This window comes from Neltuma alba, unplaced genomic scaffold (assembly GCF_004799145.2).
Source record: "Neltuma alba isolate B1F8T4 unplaced genomic scaffold, ASM479914v2 tig00005632_pilon, whole genome shotgun sequence".
Classification (NCBI taxonomy): domain Eukaryota; kingdom Viridiplantae; phylum Streptophyta; class Magnoliopsida; order Fabales; family Fabaceae; genus Neltuma; species Neltuma alba.
This window is the reverse complement of record NW_021634181.1, coordinates 32373-56861: the sequence shown is the minus strand read 5'-3', so window position 1 is coordinate 56861 and position 24489 is coordinate 32373. Positions and strand designations below refer to the sequence as shown.

The 24489-nt window shown below is 33.0% G+C and overlaps 4 protein-coding genes across 6 annotated transcripts; 1 reads left to right on the top strand and 3 right to left on the bottom strand.

Moving 5' to 3' along the window:
- Positions 1-1220, bottom strand: LOC114748195 (pentatricopeptide repeat-containing protein At3g13160, mitochondrial-like). Its single transcript, XM_028936551.1, has one exon. The coding sequence runs from the start codon at positions 1163-1165 to the stop codon at positions 29-31; it is 1137 nt and encodes a 378-aa protein (XP_028792384.1). The 5' UTR covers positions 1166-1220; the 3' UTR covers positions 1-28.
- Positions 1221-6690: 5470 nt separating this feature from the next.
- On the top strand, positions 6691-7721 carry LOC114748197 (transcription factor DYT1-like). The gene is made up of 4 exons (XM_028936555.1): positions 6691-6942; positions 7063-7272; positions 7370-7546; positions 7650-7721. The coding sequence occupies exons 1-4, from the start codon at positions 6691-6693 to the stop codon at positions 7719-7721; spliced, it is 711 nt and encodes a 236-aa protein (XP_028792388.1).
- A 267-nt stretch (positions 7722-7988) lies between these two features.
- LOC114748191 (uncharacterized) lies at positions 7989-9175 on the bottom strand. 2 transcript variants are annotated; one of them, XM_028936546.1, is made up of 2 exons: positions 8697-9175; positions 7989-8240 (listed from the first exon to the last, which is right to left on the bottom strand). In XM_028936546.1, the coding sequence occupies exons 1-2, from the start codon at positions 9139-9141 to the stop codon at positions 8191-8193; spliced, it is 495 nt and encodes a 164-aa protein (XP_028792379.1). In that variant the 5' UTR covers positions 9142-9175; the 3' UTR covers positions 7989-8190. The 2 variants fall into 2 exon arrangements, with proteins under 2 accessions (XP_028792379.1, XP_028792380.1); XM_028936547.1 differs by having other exon boundaries at positions 7989-8237.
- A 5060-nt stretch (positions 9176-14235) lies between these two features.
- On the bottom strand, positions 14236-17447 carry LOC114748196 (DAG protein, chloroplastic). Of its 2 annotated transcripts, XM_028936553.1 has the most exons (7): positions 17443-17447; positions 16723-16730; positions 16256-16619; positions 15218-15315; positions 15057-15122; positions 14752-14959; positions 14236-14552 (listed from the first exon to the last, which is right to left on the bottom strand). In XM_028936553.1, the coding sequence occupies exons 3-6, from the start codon at positions 16591-16593 to the stop codon at positions 14802-14804; spliced, it is 660 nt and encodes a 219-aa protein (XP_028792386.1). In that variant the 5' UTR covers positions 16594-16619; positions 16723-16730; positions 17443-17447; the 3' UTR covers positions 14236-14552; positions 14752-14801. The 2 variants fall into 2 exon arrangements, with proteins under 2 accessions (XP_028792386.1, XP_028792387.1); XM_028936554.1 differs by lacking the exons at positions 16723-16730; positions 17443-17447 and having other exon boundaries at positions 14752-14824; positions 14852-14959; positions 16256-16683.
- Between the last annotated feature and the right edge of the window lie 7042 nt (positions 17448-24489).

Genomic DNA, 24489 nt, shown 5'->3' with positions numbered 1-24489 from the left:
GGCACAATAAGAAAGAACATATGCCACTTTACTTATCTGCCTTCAAATTTAGCTTGTAGCGACGATAGCCATTCGTTTCCCCAAGTTGCACAATCTCTTTTGCCTCTGTAATCATAGACTGCTTCACCAAATTATCCACAACAAGCTGCAGAATTGATGGGTCAACAAGACACCGTATATTGAATATGTCTTTGCACAATTCAAAAGCAGTTGTCAAATCACCCTTCTCACATAAGAATGGAAGAAGAGTCACATAAGTTATCTTGTTAGGGTCGTGCTCAGAATGTGATATCTCAGCGTACCACTTTTTAGCTTCGCACAAATCATCCGCGTCAACAAAACCTTTAATCAAAGCATTGAAGCTAAACATATCAGGCTTGATAGCCTCATTCTTCATTTTCTCAAACAACTCAGCGGCATCTTTAGTTTTCTTCTCCATAGCCAATCCCCTTAACCTAGCATTGTAGGTCCTGATATTAGGAGCAACATTTTTCTCACTCATTTGACTCCATAATTTCTCCCCATCTAGAAAACGATCATTCCTATACAACCAATCAAGAAGCGTATTGTATGTGATCAAATCCGGGTCTATTCCCTTGTTTCCCATCTCCTCAAGCAATGAAATAGCCCAATCAGGATTACCCATCTCACAGTACGCCTTAATAACAGTATTATAAGACACCAAATTGGGTTCAATAGACAGCTTCGAGGTTACCTTCTTAAAAACGAAATCCACCATATCAAACTTTTTAGAGTGTAAATACGCAGCCAAAAGAGCATTCAAAGAAAGCACGGTGCGCGTACAATTTCTTTCAGGCAATTCGTCAAACATCTTATGTGCATTCTCACACAAACCAGCACTGCCATACAGAGTAATCAGACGGGCCGAGAAGCCTTCTCTTTCGATGTCACTGTACTTCTTTTGGTCTTCGAGGATCTCTTCGACCCATTTGAAGCGTTTGGCGACGGCAAGGCGACGAACAGTGTCTTCGTATATGCCACTTTTGGTGCGGAAACGAGAATATTCGGATGCTTTCTTGAATTTGTCGACGAGGCGCTTGAGGTCGCGTTCCTTGTAGAGGTCTTCGGATATTGACTTGATGGAGACAGAGGATTGAAGTGAGGTAGAGAAGGTGCGATGAAGAGTGCGATGGAGGAAGGACATTGTGTTCACTCCTGAGAGTCGGAAAGGCAGGCGAAAGGGAAACAGAGAATTTCGAATAGCACTACGGCAGAGGGTCGGAGGTTAGAGGGGTTTTGTGGGATCTAGGGTTTTATCATTTATTAATTTAAATTTTAAATTCTAAGTACCTCCCACTTTTTAGTTTTTACCACGGGGCTTTGTCTAAACTCACTCAAAAAAAGTTATTAATTATATTTGGGTTAAAGTGTACCCAGCACCCCCAAGTATTTTGTCAGATGCACCCAGTGGCCTAAAGTGATTTATGGTGCAATTTTGCCCTCAAAGTAATTAAAATGGTGCACCGGTATCCCATGCTAACAGATCTGTTACTTTGACCGTTAAATTGATGAGTCAGCACAAGTTTGACCAAAATAATCTGACGTGGCATGTCTAATAAGCAGGTGACATGGCTTTTCTTGTTAATTCTATTGTTTTGTCTGAATATTACTCCTCTAATCCTATTTATAAGACACTTCCAGCATGTTTCACATAGACCAAGGAAAACCTTAAATTTCATTAACTCTCATTTAAATTTTAATAACTTTTCAACTTTATCCCTATTTAATATACATTATACCTCATATAAACAAAGTCAATACAATAATAAATGAGGGGTAAATTTGTACATTCATACAAAAAATTTCTCTCAGTACCTTATAAATAGGACCAAAAAATATCTTCTCTCTCTACCCTATAAATAGGACCAGAGGAGTATCTCTGAAAAAATTTCTTACTCTGAAAAAAATTCCAAAAGCCGAAGAGAGCATTTACTGAATAGAGAAAACAAAGCAGTGGTAGACGAAAAAAATTCCACATCACCTGTTTATTAGACATGCCAGGTCAGATTATTTTGGTCAAACTTGTGCTGACTCATCAATTTCACAGTCAAAGTAACATATCTGTTAGCGTAGGATACCGGTGCACCATTTTAATTACTTTGAGGGCAAAATTGCACCATAAATTACTTTAGGCCACTGAGTGCACCTGGAAAAATACTTGGGGGTGCTGGATGCACCTTAACCCCGAAAAAATTCTACATCACCTGCTTATTAGACATACAACGTCAGATTATTTTGGTCAAACTTGTGCTGACTCATCAATTTAATGGTCAAAGTAACAGATCTGTTAGCATGAGATACCGGTGCACCATTTTAATTACTTTGAGAGCAAAATTGCACCATAAATTACTTTAGGCCACTAGGTGCACCTGACAAAATACTTGGGGGTGCTGGATGCATCTTAACCCATTATATTTTTCATGGTTATTCATATCAAAGTTTACAATTTATTTTTTCAATTCTCAAGATATAGTTCGTTGTTTTAAAATTGGTAAGTTTGAAAAAATTTTATTTCAAAACAAATTTGATGACTTAACTAACTTTTAATTATAGCAAACTAATTAGAATATGCTTATAGTAAAAAAGAAAGGAAGTACTTGCATTTAGTTAGGTTTCTTAAATATTTAATCAAGGATTTAATCTTTGACGGAAGCTTTTTCAAAAAGTATATAATACGAGGAAATTAAAGTTATTTTATAAAATTTTAAAATCTCTTATACAATGCGGCATTATTATTTATCACTATTAAATATGCTCAACCAAAAATAAGGAAAGGAAGTATAACTCTAAATAACAAGTTTTTCTTATTCAAATCTCTTATGCAATGCGGCATTATAAATAAAAAAAAAAAAACCCTTATCTCTATAGGTTTTTAATGAAAGAGACATTAAAGTTATTTCATAAAATTTTAAAATCCTTTTAAATCACATGACTTGATTAAGGTTTTGATAAATTTAATAATTTAAATAAAAATTTGGGCTATTTAAATGTTTTTTTAAAAATATTTTTCTTCTAATTTTATCTAAAATCTTGCCTTTATATTTTTTTTTCAATTAACATGATGTAAAAATAATGCACAAGTATGGAAAAAAATGCATAATTATTGAGAATTTATAATTCTAGAAAATATTACTTATACTCCTAATATCATTTTCCATGTTTTTACTGAGAATTTATGTTTTGGCTTAACAATTATACCTTTCGTTTTAATATAATACTTTTTGGGATTGGGCCTAAGCCATTCTTTGTATGAGTCAGCCTTGAAAAGTTCCTGAGTAACAAAGAAAAAAGATGAAAGCCCAAAGACCAAGTTTGAGCTGATTGCAATTTTATTTTATCCAGTCTCTATACGCCCCTGATCCATTGCGTGAAAACACGCGTTTTTATACGCTCCTAAGCATGTCTTTCTATAATAATAATAATAATAATAAATAGTGGCATGCGTTATTCTAAGGAGAGAATTCCGCACAAAAAAAAAGTCTAAAATTACTAAATTCTAAATAAAATTATTTTTATAAAAATGCATTATTATTTGTAAGTTTAGTATCATCAAAACCTATTAAAGTATTTGTTTGCTAATGGATGTTATTCCTCCTTTTCCTTTTGATTTTTTTGCCAATGTGATCATTTTCCCCCTTCAAGTAATCATATTTGACAGTATGATTTTATGAATACACCCAATGTAAATTATTAGGGTATTAATATGGGAAAATTGCAATTAAATCCCACCCAAAGAAATTAAATACAAAAAAGTTCTTTGAAATCATGAAATTATTCAGAAGTCCCAGGAGATTTTTTACAATAAATTTTATTTGTTTAATTATCAAATTACCTTTCTTTTTTTTTTAAGTTTGCATTGACAACTGAAAGAGCAGTGATTAACAATTTAGGGTGCAAGGATTGACAACTATCACAGCTGGTTTGACAACTTAGGATGTGATATACTACCTCCGGTCCTTATTATAAGACCCCGTTTGACTTTTTGTTTGGTTCTAATTATAAGACCCCAATCCATTTTGTCTCTCATATTTATGCATTTTTTTCCAAAATAATCCTTCTAATAATGATAGTTCTAGCCAATACACTTAATTAGCAAGGATATTTTAGGAATGACAACATTTATTTATTACAATTAACTAACTTAAATTACTTCTTTAATCTCCTCAAATAAGTCAACTGGGTCTTATAATTAGGACCGGAGGTAGTACTAAGAAAATGTGTTGTCAAACCAGCTGCGATAGTTGTTAATCCTTGCACCCTAAGTTGTCAATTACTGCTCTTTCAGTTGTCAACGAAAACTTTAAAAAAAGAAGAAGAGTAATTTGATAATTAAACAAATAAAATTTATTACAAAAAGATTCTTTGAGACTTCAGAATAATTTTATGATTTCAAGAGATCTTTTTGTGTTTAATTCTTTTCGATAGGACATAATTGCAATTATTCCTATTAATATTCCAATCAATGAACACTATTATGCATTTAATTTTCAGTTATTGTCTCTCTTGTAATAATTTGACCACTTCAATGACCTTGAAAATATTCATTTAATTTTTTTAAACTTGGTTTTTAATTTGTGGCATTAAAAATATTTATTGGTTGCTAAATCCGAGCCACCCATGTTTAAAGAACCGGCAAGATTTTAACTGAAGTTCATCGAAGGGATGTCCTTTTCTCTGGCAGTACCCTTCTGCCAAATCAAACGCCGTATCTTTATCGTCCATATGTTGTCCCCTATATATGTCCTTTCCCTACTTCCTTTTGCTTGGCCTTTATATATTCGCATAATCATTGCATATCCCTGTGTCCTGACCATGGACGTGAAAATATTACATTTCTGCCTGCATACTTTTAGATTTGGATTAAAAATTTATTTTCACAGTTGAATCGGATTGGATCATAGTTAAGCCGCAATCGAACTTAAACTCAAAATTAGACAGAGGGAAGGAGGGGTTTTATGCCCAGTTCTCAAGCACTAGACAATTTTTTTTTCATTTGTTATGCTTTTTTTTTTTAAAGGACATTTGGATTTAAGAAAAATAATGAAAAAAGCTGAAAATTATTAAATACCAAATAAAAAATATCAACAAAAATTTGTTGTTATTTCTCAGTTCAGTATTGTCAACACCAAATAAAATATTGTTACTAAACCTGATTTGAGATTTAGTAATTTTTAATTTCTTTTTTTATCATTTTTCTTTGGATTTATGCACCACATCCTAACTTTTGGATGTGAATTTTTCTCCTTTTTAAGCATAAAAATGAGGTATGTTAAATCAATATGGATAATGTAAATTTATTTTTTTATAAGAAATACAAAATTAAAAGATTATAAACTTTTAATCATTATGCACGATATGTGATGAACTAACCCAATTAGCTCTATTTGATATTTTCTTTTAATGCTTCAAATATTTCAGCCCAATGCATGCTAGTGATTTTAAAAGAAAAAAGGAGTTAAAATAATCAATACAAATATGATTATAAATAATCTGATTTATTTTGGGCTCTGTAATAATAAGCTGAATCTATTCGCGTTTTAAAAATGGAAAATAAAAAATAAAAAAGGAGAGAGACTTTTCTGCTTCTCTAACAACCTCACTCATTTGTACTATTGCAGTCAACACGAGACCAACTGCCAAAGTACTCAAACGGAATCAAACCAAAAATGCAGAATAAAGTTTGTCTCTTTTTTTTTTTTGGGGCCTGAAGTTTATTTCTTTTTTTGTATATATAAAAAAAAGTTTGTTTATTCCATTGTCTATATTAAAAATGGTTTACTTATACTTGCAAAAAGATTGATTTTCTCTGTATTATTATTTTACAAATAGCTTTGTCTCATTTTTTGGGTAGACTTAGAGTATTTTCAAGTTATTTAGACTTAAAACTAATTTTTGTCGGGTTAAGAGTGTTAAAATTAAAATCTTTTCAACAAGTGTGCTTCTCGATATTGTAACTTGTATTCTCCTTAATAATTATACTAAAGGAGCTCACATCAATTGGACTTAAGTAATTTTGGAATTTAACCTAATATTTTCTCCTATCCCTATTACAAGCACATCCCACATGTTTAAAGTGTTAATTTTTTTTTTTTAAACCTAGTGTCACTAACTAACCACAAAATTTTTGAAACTCCCCTAACCAATGGCTTTTATTTAGTGTAATTTTGAAGTTCAATAAAGGATAACTAATTCTTATTAATTTTCTTAATTTACACAAAGTAGTCAATTGGAATTGGAACTTATAAAAGAGACCTGAAAAAAGTAATACCTAATCTCAAGGGAAAAAACAAGTAATAACATCTAATATGAAAGTTCGAATTTGCATTAAGAAAAGTATTTACAGTTTGATTATAACAGAATAGAATTTCCTTCTATAAGCTGTAAGAAGAAATATATAGACGGTAAAAAAATCTTATAACAGAATAACCATATTTATAACAGAAGTTGATTTTGTTATGAAAGATTCCAGCATGTTGCAACCACACCAGAATGCCCACTCTGGACTCTCTCTCTCATAACAAACACACACAGTCTCTCTCTCTCTCTCTCTCTGACATGATGCTTTTGTGAGAAGTACTTATATACCTCGCAATCATTCTTCAATTTACAAGTTTTCTTTCTTCTTCCCTCCTCCCTTCCCTTCTGCTCAAACCCATTTTCTGCAAATATATGGATTATGCAGAAGAGAATGGGTTCTGTGTTACTTTTGATGATTTCTGTGATCTTAATGATAATAACAACAACAATGGAGGCAGCATCAGAAGAAGCATGATCAGGAAGAGAAAATATGGTGACAGTATTAATAATGAAGATGAAGAAGAAGAAAATGGAGATGTCAAAATATACAAATCCAAGAACCTCAGGACTGAGAGGAAGAGGAGAGAGAAGCTCAGTAGTAGGCTCTTGATGCTGCGATCTTTAGTCCCAAACATCACAAATGCAATACCCAAAACCCTAATTCTTTCTTCTCTGTAACAATTTTTCATTTCTGGGAGTAGTTTCTGATGGATCATTCTGATGATTTTTCTTTTCTTGTTTCAGATGACCAGAGCCTGCATAATTGATGATGCCATCACTTACATCAATAAAATGCAAACCCAGGTGGAGAGTCTCACTCAGGAACTTCAAGAAATAGAGGCGAAGGCAAATTCTCAGCTGCCAAAAGCCTTAGATCAGCCGAAGACAAAGAAAAGAGATGAACCAGAGGAGGAAGAAGAAGAGGAGGAGGAGATGAAGAAATGTGGGATTCAGGTTTATTAATCTGCAGAATTCCAAGATCTGATTATGTGAAAGTTCATTGAATCAATTTGCTTTTTTGGTGAAATGATTCAGTGATTTTGGTGTGTAGGAACAAGTGAAAGTGGCTGAAATTGAAGTGAATAAGCTGTGGATGAAGATCATCATCGAGAAGAAAAGAGGAAGAATCATGAAACTGATTGAAGCCATGAATTCCTTTGGCATTGGTCTCTTAGACACCAATGTCACCACCACAAAAGGAGCAGTCCTCATCACAACCTCCATTCAGGTCTTAATTACTCTCATTTTCATCTCTTACCCCCCCCCCCATATATATATATATATATATATATATATATCAGAAACTGATTTTATGTCAGATGATCTTTCAGGGGAAGAATGGTGAAAGGCTTGCAGCACAAGAAACCCAGGAGTTGATGCTTGATATTGTTAGAGCTATATAGATATCTCAGTTAGTTTCTCATGAAATTTGAAGAGTTTTGATTGATTTTTTATCTCAGTTAGAATTTGAGAGGAATAGTAGTATACATCAGTTTTGAATGAGACAGAAATTTATATTAAGAAAATATAAGATTCCATCAGATCATAAATATATATATATAGCAGTATGCATAACAGTACATTCTTTTCCATCATATTATACATACATATATATACACACACACACACACATACACAGAGAGAGAGAGAATGGAGAAAACAGAGTAAAAAGGAGGTAACATTCATTGAAGATGAGCTGAAAAACAACAAACAAAATTGCAGGAAGATTTTTGCTTTCCTCTCAAACTGTTTCTGTAAACACTCAGAACTCTAATTAGGTGTATATCCACTTTACTCTATGAAATTATTATTAAAGAAACCAGAAAAAAGAGGAAGAAAACAAGTAATCTTTTGAAATGAGCAGCCAAACTTTCATCTCTGATCTTGAAATCCAATGCTCTTTCTTCCGAAGGAAATACCTCCTGCATGTCACATTCAAGAACAAAATTTCAGAAATATAATTCAGAGCAATTGCAGAATGAGAGCAAACAAAAGGAAAGTAACAGCTTAGCCTCTGTTTGGCAGCTAGGAAAATTAGAAGGAAAGTGCCTAACCAAAATCCCAGAACTGAAAACGTAGCTCACTAGCCTAAAAATTCAAAAGAAGCACGGAGAAGGAAAAAGTAAGCCAGTAGCTTAGCCACTGTTTGGCAACCAGGGAAAATCAGGGATGAGAATGAAAATCTCTAACCAAAACCCAGAACTTAGCTCACTGGCTTAAAAATTCAAAACAAACACTGAGAAGGAAAAAGTAACCCAGTAACTTAGCTAGTGTTTGGCAGCCAGGAAAATGCTCAAGTCCAACCCAAAACCAGAAAGGAAAACCTTACTAAGTAGCTTAAAAGTTCAAAATAAACAGAGAGAAGGAAGGATTTGTACCTTGAGATCTGCAAATGGGGGGATCTTCAAAGAGGGAGAAAGAGAATTGTTTATGAGCAAGGCCAATATCAAAGAGAATGAGACCAGAAGAAGGATCACTGACGATAATATCCTTCACAGGAAGCCATAAGAAAAGTTCTTCCTGTGACAGACCTTGCAAACCCTTAAGCTGTCCGAAGCTGAGATTGGCTCTCACTACACTTTCAAAGAACACTCTGTTCTCAAATTTGGCCATGCATGGACGATCCAGATGAACTTCTAAACGCCCCGTTTCGTCGAAATTGTAGGACTTTACACTTTCTGGGAAAAGCCCAGATGGTAGGCCATAGCTGCGAAGAAGGTCGTGCATTGATGAATAAGAAGAAGAAGAAGAAGAAGAAATTGTGATAGGAAGAAGAAGAAGAAGTAAGAAGGTGAGAAATAAAGATCTGGGTTTTGCAGGCATTGTGAAGGAGAAGAAGGGGTTGATGAGAGAGAGAGAGAGAGAGAGAGATAGGAAAGTGGGAGGTGATTGAGGTTTAAAGTGAGGTTTTTGATTGGCTTTATGGTTTGAAGTTTGAATACTGTGTATGCGTTATGGAACTCAAAAAGTGCGAAACAGAGAGGATTGCTGGCAACATTTCAAGGTTCTGGGCTGGCATGAAGCTCTGCGAAATGACCAAACCACCCTTGCATGTTGGGGAATTACAAGCAAGAATTAAGCTTAATATTAAAGTAAAACTGAGTGTTTATATAAAGTTTGAGTTAAAATAATGAAGTTATAAATTTCATAAATCATGAAGAATAAAATTTATTATTATTAGTGCTTTTATATCATATATATTTATATTGATAAAAATATCAATTTCCTTTTATATAAGTGAATTATTACTATTACTATACATTTAAAATTTCAAAAAGGAAATAAATACATGTATAGATTTAGAAAAACCCTTTCTTTATATTTAATTTTTTAATATGCCACTATTTGTAGTTACTAATTTATTTTTTTCCTGAGTACTTTCTTTTTTTTTCTTTAGTGTCTGATTTATATTCATTATTTTTAAATATCTCATTTTGATCAAATGGCGTACGGCATTATTAAGTAAGGAAAGAATCTAACCGTAGAATAAGACAAAGCAATTTGAATATTTAAAGTTGGGGAAAAAGGTAAACTACTACGTCGTATTTTAAATTTAAATGAATTAATTAATTATGGAATTGGAAAACAACTTTGGCTTTACGATTTGTGATTATGATTTTATTTTAAGAAACAAAGATTTGAATGGGTTTGATATTGTCTTTTGGCGCTTTGGCCTTAAGCTGCATCACTATGATTGCGCTGCTTTTATGCTTCTTTCCAACATGAAAACCTAAACGTATTTGATGCTGTGTCCAGATTTCTAGACACCAATTATTCTTTGACTTATTTAGGTGAATTAGTTTTTGAAGATTGACAAACAATTTCACATCTCAGATAGCATCTATAAAAATATTTTTACACACCAATTATTATTCTCATTTTATTTGTTATAATACTTTTTTCTTCGGTTCTTAATTAACTACCCCATGATGAGCATTTAAAATTTTAGTTAAATTAATTTTGTTCTTCAATTTTTGTCCAAAATTTTAACAAGTTTTCAATATTATTATCCATTCTATTTAACCTGAGTTTTCAATATTAGTCTTGAAATTCATTAAATTTTTTTTCATTTTAATCATTCTCCATTTTACCCATATAAATTATAAAGTTAAGAGACGGTCCAAACAATGAAGGGCATTAGGACTTAGGAGAAGAAAATAATAAATGCTTGGGAAAATGAAAGAAATTCTTATAATAAGAACCAAAAAAAATACTCTACTAAAAAGATTTCTAGATCAAGTAAATTGAATACATAAAGATAGGCTTCATATCCTCAAATAGTACTTAAAAAAGTATTTATAAGTTATCAATAATCTTGTATTCTAGTGATATGAATGTTCTTTGATAAGTTAGAGGTTGCAAATTCAATTTAACTACTAATCTAGAATCATTATTACTTACCCATCTAATTAAAAATAAGTATTTATAGGCTACATGTCAACAAAGTTTTCATGTCAATTTGTGGGAACTGAATACTCACCGTCATTCTCACGGGATGTCCAATTACTCTTTATGTAATTAGACCTACTTTTATTCTTTTATTTTTAATCTTTTGTTACATAAAGAAAATCTATTTATAGACCCATTTGTTTAGTTGAATCTAAACTTCTCTCTCTAAGCATGCATACATGATATATATGCATATATACTATCTCCGGTCCTTAGTATAAGACCTTATTTGACTTTTATTTTAGTCTTAAATATAATATCCCAATCCACTTTATCTCTTATATTTATATATTTTTTTCCAATATAGTTTTTTTAACAATGATAGTTCTAGCTAATACACTTGATTAGTCAAAAATATTTTAGAATAGACAACACTTATTTATTACAAATAACTAACTTAACTTCTTTTCTTAATCTCCTCAAATTAGTCAACTAGCTCTTATAATTAATACTGGAAGTAGTATTAAGTTAGATTTAAGTAATGTCAAACCTAATTGAAAGTAACTTTCTTAATCATAAATGTTTTTCAGCATGAGTGCATAACTAAATTTACGATTATATTTTCAAGTGACCATAAACTCCTCATAAAAGAAAAAGTAAAAAAAAAAAAAAATCTCTGGATAATTCTCACTCACATTTCTTAAGTCAGAAGAGTTTTGTGGTTTAAAGTGTTCCTTGTTTGGTAGATCTAGTTTGCAGTGCAAAATTTGCACTACAAACTAGATCTTATATAATCACCGGAGGTAGTATTTTATATAAGAAGAAAAAAAGAATATAATTGAGGTTGGATAAAAGGAGAAGATTTTGAGTGGATAGCGTAGTTGCGTGTCCTATAATGCCAACACAAGGATTCATTGATTTCTTTATTAACGAGGAATTTGGTGCAAGTTAATGATGCTTATTGGAATTTTAAAAAAAAAATTCACTCATTTAGTTTTTTTTTTGGTTCTGTTTTAACTTAACTATCAATTTTAGAAATATTCAAATGAGTTAGGTAAAAATGAAAATGATGGATAGAAATGAAATTTAAATTAAATTAGTTAAATTACAAAAGAAAAATAGTCAAGGACATGAAATGGGAATCATTTTTGCAGGGGCAAATTGGTCCAAATAATTTGATTCCAAGAAACTATACCTGATTTCATTCCCTCGTATTAGGTGGAGTCTCATTCTAAATCTCTTTCCCTGCTACCAATTCATATGTACCGGACGAGAAATTAAATTTCTCTAAAATTTATAAATCAATATACTTTTATAATTACTTGTGACTTTTAGAAAAATGTGATTAATCTGGTAACGTGTGATTCAAGCATCAAGAATTATAATGGTGCTCTGTAATTTGGGAGCCATAAGCATAATATTTCTTCCATTCTTAAATACTACCTCATATCCTTAATATAAAGACTCGTTTGATTTTTATTTTGATTCCAAAAAATAAGATATTAATCCACTTTGTCTATGATATTTATCTTTTTTTTTTGTAAGATAATCCTTGTAATAATGATAGGTCTAGTCGATATACTTAATTAATAAAGATATTTTAAGAAAAATAACACATATTTCTTCCAAATAACTAGATCAACTAGTTTTCTTAATCCATTCAAATTAGTCAGTTAGCTTTTATATTGAAGACCGGAAGTAGTGTAACATAAGAGTTACTTAACTAATTAGAACTTATTAAAAAAGTTAAATAAACTATTTAATTATATCTCCCTAAAGTCGAAGCACTACCCTCCTCCTGCATTCCTCGACCAAAAGAGAAACCCTTTCTCCCTGTCTGTGTTTGGTGAAAATAAAAGACACCTTACCTGTATGCACTTTAAATGGTTGGCTTTTTTAATGTCTAATTTTTACTGTGGACAAATATATATATAAAGGGAAAAAAAATCATAACTATCTCATTTTAAGAAGAAATAGAGGAGGAAGGTAGTGCTTCAACTTGGGAATAGAAGCGAGTTTAGATTTAAACTGAGGAATGGCCACGGAAGCTTTAGAGCTGTCTTGTTTTTCAGAGAACTTGATACACTGATGCAAAGAGTGATCGTCGCGTCTCTGCAACCTCTCCGTCCGCTCCAGCACTTTCTTCTTCTATGTAAACCTTATAAAATAAGATAGGTGGCACTGAGTTGGAAGGAATTTTATATATAAATGAAAAGGGTAATAATATAAAAAATGAAAAGATAATAGACGAATCAAAGGTGAGGAATTAAATGACATCAAGTGATAATAGAGGGATTCAATTATAAGTTAAAAATTAAAGGATTAAAAGATTAAATTTTCCTATTTATTTGCAATAGTTGGGCTAAGGAATATATATACTTAAAAAGATTTCATATGTTAAAATTAAATAAGAGTAAAAACAGTGTAATAAATAATTAATGTGTCCCCTTGTGGATTTTGCTCAAACCTCACATTCATTTACTGGTTGATTTTACACAACATCATAAAAGAGAAAATATAATCACGTAATTTGAAATGAGTTGAAAGTTATAGAATTACAGTACTCCTCTGGTCCTTAATATAAGACATATTTAACTAATTTGATTAGATTAAGGAAGTTAGGCAAGTTAGTTAATTCTAAGAAAAATGACACATTTTTCCTAAAACATCGTAATCATTTTTCTTAATACCTCCTCTCCCTCTTCTATTTGATTATGATTGAAGGAGTATCCATAGAGATAATTTAAAGAAAATTGATAAATATGAGAAATAAGTCTTATATTTAGGACCAAAACCAACTCAACAATTAGATCCTATATTAAGGACTGAAGTAGTACAATGTTTTGCCTTATTTTTACTGTTCCAAAGCTCCAAAGAATTTTTTGAAGTAACAATCTTCTCAAAAATTTCTAGTTTCTAGATTTTCCCAAAAGCCAAAATGAATCACTTCACTAAACTTACAAGCATTAAAGTGATGAGAAAGAATGAAAATTGAAAGAAGCGAGAGGACAAAGATTCAGTAAAAGGCAAGAGACTGTGTGAACAATTCTAGCGATTCATTCACAATTTCACGTATAGGCCCAAACTACGTAGACCAAAAGCCACCATTTTATTAATTCTTGTAAGCCGCAAATAGGTGGGACCCAAAAAAAAAAAAAAAAAAAAGGCTGCGACAGACTCTAGCAGTTTCTTACTAAAAAAAACTTCACTAAAAATCACACCATAATTTTAAAAATAATTTATAATTTTATAGTATACGAAATAAATATATATAAATATTTTTTTTTACAAATTTTTTTTGATGTGTAAAAATACTTTTAAAAAATATTTTTGTCTAATACCAAACACTCCCTAAATTCGTTTCTCATAATCCAAAACTAAAGTGAAATTTTTTTTTATTTTTTTGGGGGCCATAAATCCGAAGTGAGTTTAGTAATCCGTAGAGGAATATTCGGCTATGATATGGGATGGGCCAAGCATGCACAACGACTAGAATTGATTCTACAGTTTCAATCAGTCACTCTATAAGTTCTTAAAACACCCATAAAGCTGGACATAATGCATTTTTAGTTCTGAGGCAAATTGTTTGATGATAATGAGCATAACATTCTAGAACATAGTATCTGAACATCCTGCATGCATATCATGCTCTGTCCATAACCACATTTCTCAACATAATAATCCTGAAACTACTCATACAGCTTGAAAGAACACTAGGCATCTGGAGAGACTTCCAACATAGGTAACGTATATATGAGCAGCACCTGATAGAGCGTAGAGCATGAAAAAAGTCAATTCTCAGCAAATTTCATTTGGTTTTACTCTCTTTTAACAAAACTGTTGACCTGCAACAAAAGCAAGAAAGCATAACTAATCGCAGCAGCACTTGATATAAAAACTTGAATAATAACAAAGGAATATACGTGAAATTTCATGCAATATCAGATATTGTGCAAAGATGCAAGCTGCAGTGTTCATTATCAATTCGATTTATTAATAACCAAGAACTTCCCTACAAAGGACTGTAGAACAAAAATCCACTACCTCAAGTAGAGTTCTTAAAAGTCTCATTCTGAGGTTGCCTCTTGCCTTGGTCATCTGCGTTCTGGGGGCGGGCTATCTCTCCTTCTTTCTGGGGGCGGGCCATCTCTCCTTCTTTCATACCTCCTGCTCTCATTTTTCGATCCACCACGTTTCGGTTGATAAGTAGGGTACTTGCACGGGATGATCTCCCCATTTATATACTTATCCCCTACAATCAACATTAAGCATTTATATTTAGTCTTGAGAGTATCAGGATACCATATGGAACAGATAGATGCTTGGCGTCGAACTAAAGAACTACCTACCTCCATAATCCTTATTTTTAACATCTATATAGGAGTCTGGCAACACCCAAAGAACCCCAGGCAAACCTAGAAGCAGAAACACAAAAATAAGACGATACGACAGTAATAGCATGGAAGTCACTAAAAATGATAAACAAGACAATCCAAAGCTGAGATTTTACCCTTAAATTTCTCAGAAGTTGCTTCATCAACAGTGCACTGAAATCCCGTGTAGGTGGTGGTACTAAAGGCATACATGTTCTTCTTAGCTTCTTCCATGCTGATGCACAAGCACCAAGACGTAATAAATTAGCAGGAATACTCAAGTTGACAAGCATTGGATCAATCATAGAACAGAAGTACAACATTTCATCATGAAATTTTATGTTCCTTCATCATGGAAGTCAAACCAGAAATTTTGCTCATGATAATTGTACCACTGAAGTCTAAATGGGTGAATTCATAACAGGCATACTTGTACTTTCATGTTACAGCCTTCTGCCCCAACCACCACAAAGCAGATAAAAATACCACAAGATCCAAGCCCCATTTCTCAAATCTGGTTCCAACATCATTACCATTACAAGTTATACAGAACATAAACTCCATCGGTTTCAATAACAGTATGTGTCTGCTATCAGATTCACCGATAGAACCGTGATATGAGCAAAAATCATTTTCAAGCGTCAACAATGAGGGCCTAATAGCAACCACATAGCAAACTTCATCTAAGTTTTGTTCTCGCAATAATTAGTCACAGTAATAAATCTTGAAGATAGCTAAGGAAAACTGAGACAACCATTTGTTCTCGAAAAATTAATTCTCACAATCAATAAATCATAATGCATCGATTTATTGAGCCAAAGACACACCACGCGTCAGAAGGAAGATAAAATTAAGACAAATCCTATTTTTCCTTCAAAGGAAACAATGGAATAGCAACTAGCATCAGAGATTCCAGCTTCGACAACCAACCCAACAACTAGAACCCAAACAGCGCAAGAACATAGCTAGTCGGGTACCCAGGACTCAGAAGTTGTTTATTATTACCCCAAACGCTAAAAGTCAAGAAACCGCCAAGGAAAACAAATGGCAAACGAGATCCCATGTCAAGACCAATTCAGATTGATATCCTGCTCTTAACTCATATTTTTTCCATAAAACAAACAAAAAGTAGGACATCCTAAAAAGGTCAAGGAGAAGAAGATAGTGGAACAAACCTTCCGAGGACAGTGGCGAGAGTATTGAGATAAGTGTCAATCATCTGCTCCCTAGTAGGAGCAGGGTCCTTAGGGAACTCCATCACAATCAACCAGTGGTTGTAGTCACAACCAGGAAGCATAATAGTCTCCCTCTGCTCACCGCTACTGCTCCTCTTCGGCGAGAAATCCCTATCGACGGTCGCCCGAATCAGCGTTCGGGCACGGGTACGGATCACGCTCGAATGCGGAAGATTCCATCCGAATCCATGGCTGGTCACAGTGTTGAAGACTGACGTTTTAGGGTGAGAGCGAAGGGTTAGGGTTTGAGGGGAGAAGGACAGAGGCACCGTCGCCATTGAAGGAGACGACACTTGGGAGAAATGGAGAGCCAATGTGTTCGAGCGTGCTGTGCGACTGATGATAAGGTTCAGAAATGAGACTCCGATATTTTTCCTCTTTTATATCGGCCCTGATTTTTTGGGGTCTGGCTTTCCTCCGCTACCATTATGGTTCCTCGCCTCTCCGCTACCAGAAGCGCACCGTTTAACGGGTAAAATGACAAATGGGATTCAACCAAAAACACCGCAATGCCAGAGTATGAAAATCAATGAAGCAACAACAAATCAGGAAAAAAGTCGGCATCGATTCTGGATAAGCAACAGAGGAAATATTTCTAAATGGAAAAATTTTTTAAAAAAAAGGACCCAGCCACAAATTTTAAGATCCAAGTGTTGGGGCTCAACACTTTATATACTCACTCTACTCCTTATTATAAAAGACTATTAATTAATTTACACAAAATAATAAAAATAGTTAAATACATTAAATTTATCTTAAAATTTAACTTATTTTTAATATAAAAATGACAAAAAAAGAAGCAAAAAATTTATAAATGTCAAATAAAAAATGTCAGTAAAAATTTGTTGTCATTTGCAAATATGATTTGGGATTTAGTAATTTTCGGTATTTTTTTGTCATTCTCCCTTATCAATATCACTTTTATTAATTATACTAAATTCTAATATCATACCATTAATTTATACTTTCTCACTAACTTTATTAAATATGGATATATATTGGAAAAAAATTTAATACTTACTGAAACTATCATGGTGTCTTAAAAAAAGGGAATAAAATTTTTCTCCAAAAAATGTCTTATAACAAGGACTAGAGGGTGTATGTACTATTTTCATTTCTAAATATACCATTTCTATCAAAATTAAAAATATCAAATATTTTTTACCAAAATTCAAGATTATTTTTTTTTTGTTTTTTTTCCTTAAGAAAGCATTCACTTTTCAGTTTTTCTTAATATATTTCAATGAGTGATTAGTAGATCAAGGAATTTTTTTCCTGAAATTTTTCTTACAAGAAAAATTAAATAAATGTGATGTTAAAATTTTTATTACAGTTTTTCTTAAAAAAAAGGAATAAAAATTTTTTTTACATTCATCCCTCATTAAGTATGGCCCCATTTTGAAAAGATCATTTATTAAAAATGTTAGGAAATCATTAAATAAATGCGAAAATATCTGTTTGCAAAACGAATTGCTGTGAACCTCTCTCAACAACCAATAGTTTTTTCACATCTCTTGAAATATGTTAAGAAAAACTGAAAAATGAAATAATTTTGAATTTTAGCCTGGAAATATTCATATTTTTAATTTTTAATTTTGATGGAAATGGTATATTTAGAGATGAAAATAGTACATATAAAGTGTTGAGCCCCAATCCGAATAATTATCACTTGGATCTTAAAATTTGTGGCTGGGTCTTTTTTTCCCTAATTTTTTTCATTTAGAAACATTTCTTTTGTTCCTCATCGAGAATGGATGTCCACATTTTATATGTAAATCCATTTTCCCCCACTTCCCTAATCCTGACCCTTCATGTGATCTGTGGTTGAAAAAATACAAGTGTATGTGATATTTAACATCACGCGCTGTAAAAACCGTCTCCCTTCCCCCACGCCCTCTCTCGACTCTTTAATTCTTCCTTCTTTTTGTTTTTAATCTTCTCTTGTTCACCTTCAGATTCAGAATTCCCCCCCCCCCTAACTTGTTATTCTATAGCAAGGCTCTGTTCGTGAGGTCTTATAAGAACAATATAATTTTTTTGAAATGTGGGAGAACATATAATTTATCACTTTCTGAGAATATTCCATTAATTCACTCTCCTTTTTTCTGAATAAAACGCCAACACCATAAAAAATTATGGCCAATTGTTATTCCTCCCTTCAAATCAAATGTTATTCCAAAAAACCGTAAAAATTGTTATTTAAAAAAAATTGTCATTATTCTAAACTTAAGAAACAAAACAACAATTTTATACTGCCTTCTTTTAACTAAATTTTTTCTGCTATCTTAATTGAATGGCGTGCAATTTTTCAAAAAGTTTTATCACTTTTGTGCAATATTTTTATTATTCTGATTTTGTGCCTAAATAAAATATATAACGTCTTTTTTTTTTTGTATTTTTCTGTCTTCTTTAGCAAGAATTTTTTAAAAAATAAAACTAGAGAGAGAATAAGACAAGAAAAAAGGGGAGGAAAAACCGAAAGAATAGAGACCAGAGAGTGAGGGCGTGGAAAGAAAACGAAAGGGAGAGAGAAAGAGTTTTTATAGTGTGTGATGTGAAGTTAGTAAATGTTGTGTGTTTTTGCGTTTTCTTAGCCACAGATTAAATGAAGGGTCAGGGTTAAAGAAGTGGAAAGAAATGGATGAAAAAGAAATGGAGAGGCTCCGCGCCGGTGATTTTACTAGGATGGAGATAAATGGGCCTTATTTTTATGTCTTTTTAAGAGTTGGAATTAGGGCTGAGTATGCAACCCGGAACCCGACGGCCCGCTTGCAACCCTCACAAATTAGGCCTCTCTAAGCCAGTCCAAAAAAGAAAATAAATAGGTGGGCTTAAATGGGCAGGTTTACAACTTAAATGGGTGGGCTACAGGCACAAGCACAGGCTGCCCATACCCGCCCATTTATTTATTTTTTTTTTAAAAAAAAGAGGAGAGATCTGCCTTGTTATGGGAGTAGGGCAAACCAAAGCCCAGTCCAAGTCCCACTTCCCATTCGGTCAAGGATTCAGACCTTAGTGCCTCTGCCTCACACCCTGACCCTCTATTCTCTCCGTCTCTCAAGTCTCGCCAGTCACAAGTCACCTCTTGTCTTGGTATCTCTGTCTCCATAGACCATAGTCCACTATTGACTCTCCACAGACTTCGGTCGGTCATCACTCCACTCTCGCAGTCTCGATCTCACTCTCGTCGGCGCCACTGCTCAGTGCGTTGCCCTTCAGTCCTCTACTCTCTCGCCATCTCCCTCCGTCGCTTGCCTCTCGCCTCTCAGTGTCTCGACCTCCACTCTCCGGTCTCTACTCTCACTGTTGCCCAGTGCTCATAAAGTCATAGCTCTCCACTCTTCGGTCTCTCAGAGTCTCAGTCTCTCACGCAGCCACACAGGGTCACCGTTGGTTCTAGCTCGGTCTCTCACTCAAATAAGCTTCAAGTTTTCAATTTGATTTTGAAATTGTCCAATTGAAATGAAAACCCAGTTCCAAATATATAAATATATTTTTTGACACCTAATTAATATATATACATGGCTTTGTTCATTGTTGCTGGCCCTCATATCGGTGGAAATTAGAATCCTATGTGATCAAATAGCAACACATTAATTGACCTTTTAATGATATCATGATCAAATAGCTTTATTGCTTCTGTTGCTCTTGTTGAATGCTGAATTATCTTCGACTTATACTGCTTTTTTTTTTAATATTATGTTTAAGTGAAAATTGGTTTTGTTTGAGGAAAAGTGGGAAAGTATGATTATTTTTGTTTCTGCTACTATTATTTTTGTTAAACTTGATTTGGATTGAGAAGAAAATTGAGGAATGGCACGAAGTCAATAAGAAAATGTCAAACGTAAGACTGTTGTAGAGGAAACTGTGGAAGTTCCAACCAAAGACCCAAGTACTATTGTTCAACATGGTAGAAATACTAATGAGAGACAAGATGCCGAAGTAGCAGCACCACCAGCAAAGAAAAAGATGGCTAACATTTGATATTTGGAATCATTTTATAAGAAAGCCATTGACCCAAACCAAAGGGAAACATAGGGTGAAGTGTAATTATTGTGGCATAGATTATGCAAATCATCCAACCAAAACTGGGACGAAACAGCTATGGCAGTATTTTGAAAATTGTCCTAAGAACCCAAACAAAGTGAGCAAGTCACAAAGTATGTTTACTACTATTTCTTCCCAATCATCTCAATCTAGTCACTTGTTCAATCAAGAACAATGTAGAAAGGCTCTTGCAAGGTTCATTATAAAGAATGAATCGCCTTTTCGAGTTGTGGAAGGGGAGGGTTTAAAAGAACTTCTGCAAGAGTTTGAACCTAGGTTTTAGATGCCATCACGATAGACAATTGGTAGGGATTGTTATCAATTGTATTTGGATGAAGCAAAACATTTGAAAAAATATTTCAAGCAATCTAAATGCCATGTGTCCCTTACCACTGATTGTTGGACCTCAATACAAAACTCCAACTACATATGTGTGACTGTACATTGGATTGATGAGGACTAGACACTGCAAACACTGTTGTTAGTGTAGAGAACTACAGTGGAGCAACAAGAACTACATGATAGTGTTGGAGCTGGGGATGACATTGATATGCTATTTCATGATGATATTGATTCTACATTTCAAAAGTTCATGGGTACTACAGACACTATTGTTAGTGCAGAGAAGATTTCTGAGGTGGATGAATATTTTCAAGTAGATTTAGGTAGTTTTCGTGATCCAAAATTTGATGTCTTGACATGTTGAAAAGTGAATGCTTACAAGTATAGAGTTCTCAGTGTGATAGCACGTTACTTATTAGTTGCACCTATCTCTATAATATCTTCTGAATCAGTTTTTAGTACTGGGGGTCGAGTACTAGATAATTTCAGGAGTTCTTTATTTGCAAAGATGGTTGAGGCACTCGTATGTGCCCAAAATAGACTATCCAATAATACCCCAAAACTCAATGATCTTGAACTTGATAATTTTGCTTAGAGTACAAATATTGTTACTGGTATTTCAAATTTCAATCATATTTTCAATTTATATTATTTTCTCTTCTTATTAAATATTAATGAATTGATGAATTTCTTTTAATTTGTTTTGTAGAGTAAGAGTTAGCAGTTCCAAATGTAGCCACCTCTTCAGGTAACTCTGAAGTAGAAGAAGAAGATCATAACGATGATGATGAGTCATGATTAACCTTGTAGTCTTTAGATTTCCATACCTGTGGTTGTTTTGCTTAAAGCTTGAACGTTCAAAATTTAACATGATGGATTGTGACTGTAATGTATGAACTATGGAGTATGGACTTTGATTAATTATGCACTATGGAATATGAATTTTGATTAATTATGATTAAATTATTAATATCTTTTAAGTTTCAACTATCCAGGACTCCAGGTTGCCTTTTTTTGTTAAACGGGTTGCCCGTAGCCCGCATAAACCTGTCCATTTAACCCAGTCCATTTAAGAATGGGCTTAAACAGCTAAGTACGGGTACGAGCTAGCTCGTACCCAAGTAACCATTAATGGGTAGGCTACGGGTTATGGGCCAGGCCGCCCAACCCGCCTGTTGTTCATCCCTAATTGAAATTTTGTGCACACTTCCCTCGTGTATGCGTTTAGTGGTTGCTTATTAATAAATTTGCTGAAATAATTTTGTGCACACTGCGCTTGTTTATGCATTTAGTACTTACTTATTTAACAAATTTATTAAGAATATGCAAAAGTAAAGTACGTATGAAGTAGGACTCACTAGATGCCGCCACGTGAATTCACCAAGATGTAAATAAATTGGCTTGTTTTTTAAAAGTTGAAATCCTGTGCACACGTCCCTTATTTATGTGTCTACTGGTTTCTCACTCAATAAATTTGCCAAAATTTTGTGCACACTTCGCTTGTTTATGCGTTTAGTAGTTGCTTATTCAATAAATTCATTAATAATATGCAAAAGTAGAGTATGTATGAAGTAGGACTCACTAGATGCCGCCACGTGACTTCACCAAGATGTAAATAAATTGGCTTGTTTTTCAAAAGTTGAAATCCTATGCACACGTCCCCTATTTATGCGTCTACTGGTTTCTTACTCAATAAATTTGCCAAAATTTTGTGCACACCTCCTATGTTTATCCATTTAATAGTTGCTTATTCAATAACTTTTAAATAAAAAATAGATCAATTTTTTATTTCTTATTTAATAAAATTGTTTTATGCTTCATACTTAAAACTAAAAATAAAAATTGTATCGAAAAACTAAAAAAAAAGAAAGTAAAAAAAAATCATAAGTTGAACTAGACTGGATTGGATCAATTGGTTTTAATGCTTAGCACAAAACCTAGTCTAACCCAGTGACTTAGATCTCTAGTCAATTTAGTTACTTCATCGAGTTGGACCAAACCAAGACAGGTCAGGATGGATTTCTGATTCTGTGCATAGTTCTACTACTAAACATGAGTGCACCAACATCACTTATAAACTCCAAAGGTACAACATGGAATTGAACCCGAAGTTTGATGAAACCCTAAGCAACTTTTTGTAGCAAGACAAAAAGGACGCCATGATTTTACAACCATGAGAGCATTGCCAATCGGGCAGGGACTATTGTGTTAGACAAATGATAAGTCCCAAGAACTAAACAATGAAAAGATTATCGTCATCCCTCGTCGTATATAACTGTTGGAGATGCCAACGAGTTAAGCAAATTTTTCAGCCGAACATTTGGTCATCAATAACTCGAACAAGTAAGGAAAAACATTTATATGACTTGGCGGGGTCTATGCATGACGGATCCCTCCATTGTATTGGGAAGAAGGCTGAATCCATGTTGGAAGAAGACAAAAAGGAAAGAAGTTTACAAATGTAGGACCAAGGATACAAGAGAGAATGATGGTAGATCCTCAATGAAGGACCAAGAACAATGGAGATACACTCCAAACAAAGTGGGGAGACCACTCAACACCCTTACTATAAATAGAAAAATTTGAAGGGGAATCTGAAAACTAAGAGCCTATTTGGTTAAGTGGTAGGATCTCAAATAAGCTTGTTTAAATCTAAATAAGTGATTATGAAGCATGTTTGTCTTGTTTAGGTAGTTTTTATAAAATCCCGATAAATCATAGTTTTATCCTTCTACTGCACTTTTAAGATAAGTGATAAGGAGTAGCTTATACGTTTGAAAAATCTCGATTAATCTTCAGCAACTAAATTTTCTCCAATCTACCCTCCTACACCCTTCCAAAAATCTCTCTTCAAATATTATCTCCGCATATTTTGTCTACAATTTTTCAACCTAAACCAGTTCAAATTCTTTCAACCTAAACCAGTTTAAATTTTTTCAACCTAAACCAGTTCAAATTTCACTAAACCCTTCCATAAATAAACCATCAGAAAGTATATAGAAGAGCTCATTGAAAAAAAAAAAACTGGAATTAAACAAGGGATGTGACTTTTCCAATGTATTCGAGGTGTTTGGATTAGTTTTTTATAAATAATTTTACAGAATTCAAGATAAATATGTTGGAGCATATAAGTTTCTAGAGAGAAAAAAAATCTATGACGTGCTTAATGAACAATGTTTCACTGAAGACAAACCCTCGTGCCACTCGTTGTTAATTTTATTAATAATAAGAAAACTACAACATCAATTCTTCCAATCAATTCTCAATTTGACTTCCTCTTTTGAATTTCATTCAACATTCATTCTAGAGTTAATGAAAAAATGTTGATTTATTCTATTTTATAATAATATAGTGATTTTATCCTTTAACTTTCAATTTTAAAAAGTGAACATCAACGGCCAAATCTTAAATCATATATTTTAGATCCAAAATAATATAAGCGAGTGCTCACCTAATCAAATCTTGACACTCTTTGTATTGCCAAAAGCAAGTTAAGTGATATCAATGGTTTTGTGTGCTAATAGCATGACATCTCTAAGTCGGGGAGATCATACACTTAATATCGCCGGTAACATTAAGTTATGCCTACCTCTATAAATAAGTAAAAAGAAACAATTGGAGAAAAATTTCAATGTAATGAATCATTTTTTTTAAAAAAATTGAAATTTCAAAAGGATTGATGTCAAAGAAGTAAATGAATACAAGGAATAAAGATAATACTTCTAATATTTATTTTTTAGATAAAAGAATCTTCAGAAAACTTTTTTTTTTTTCGGGAAATGAAT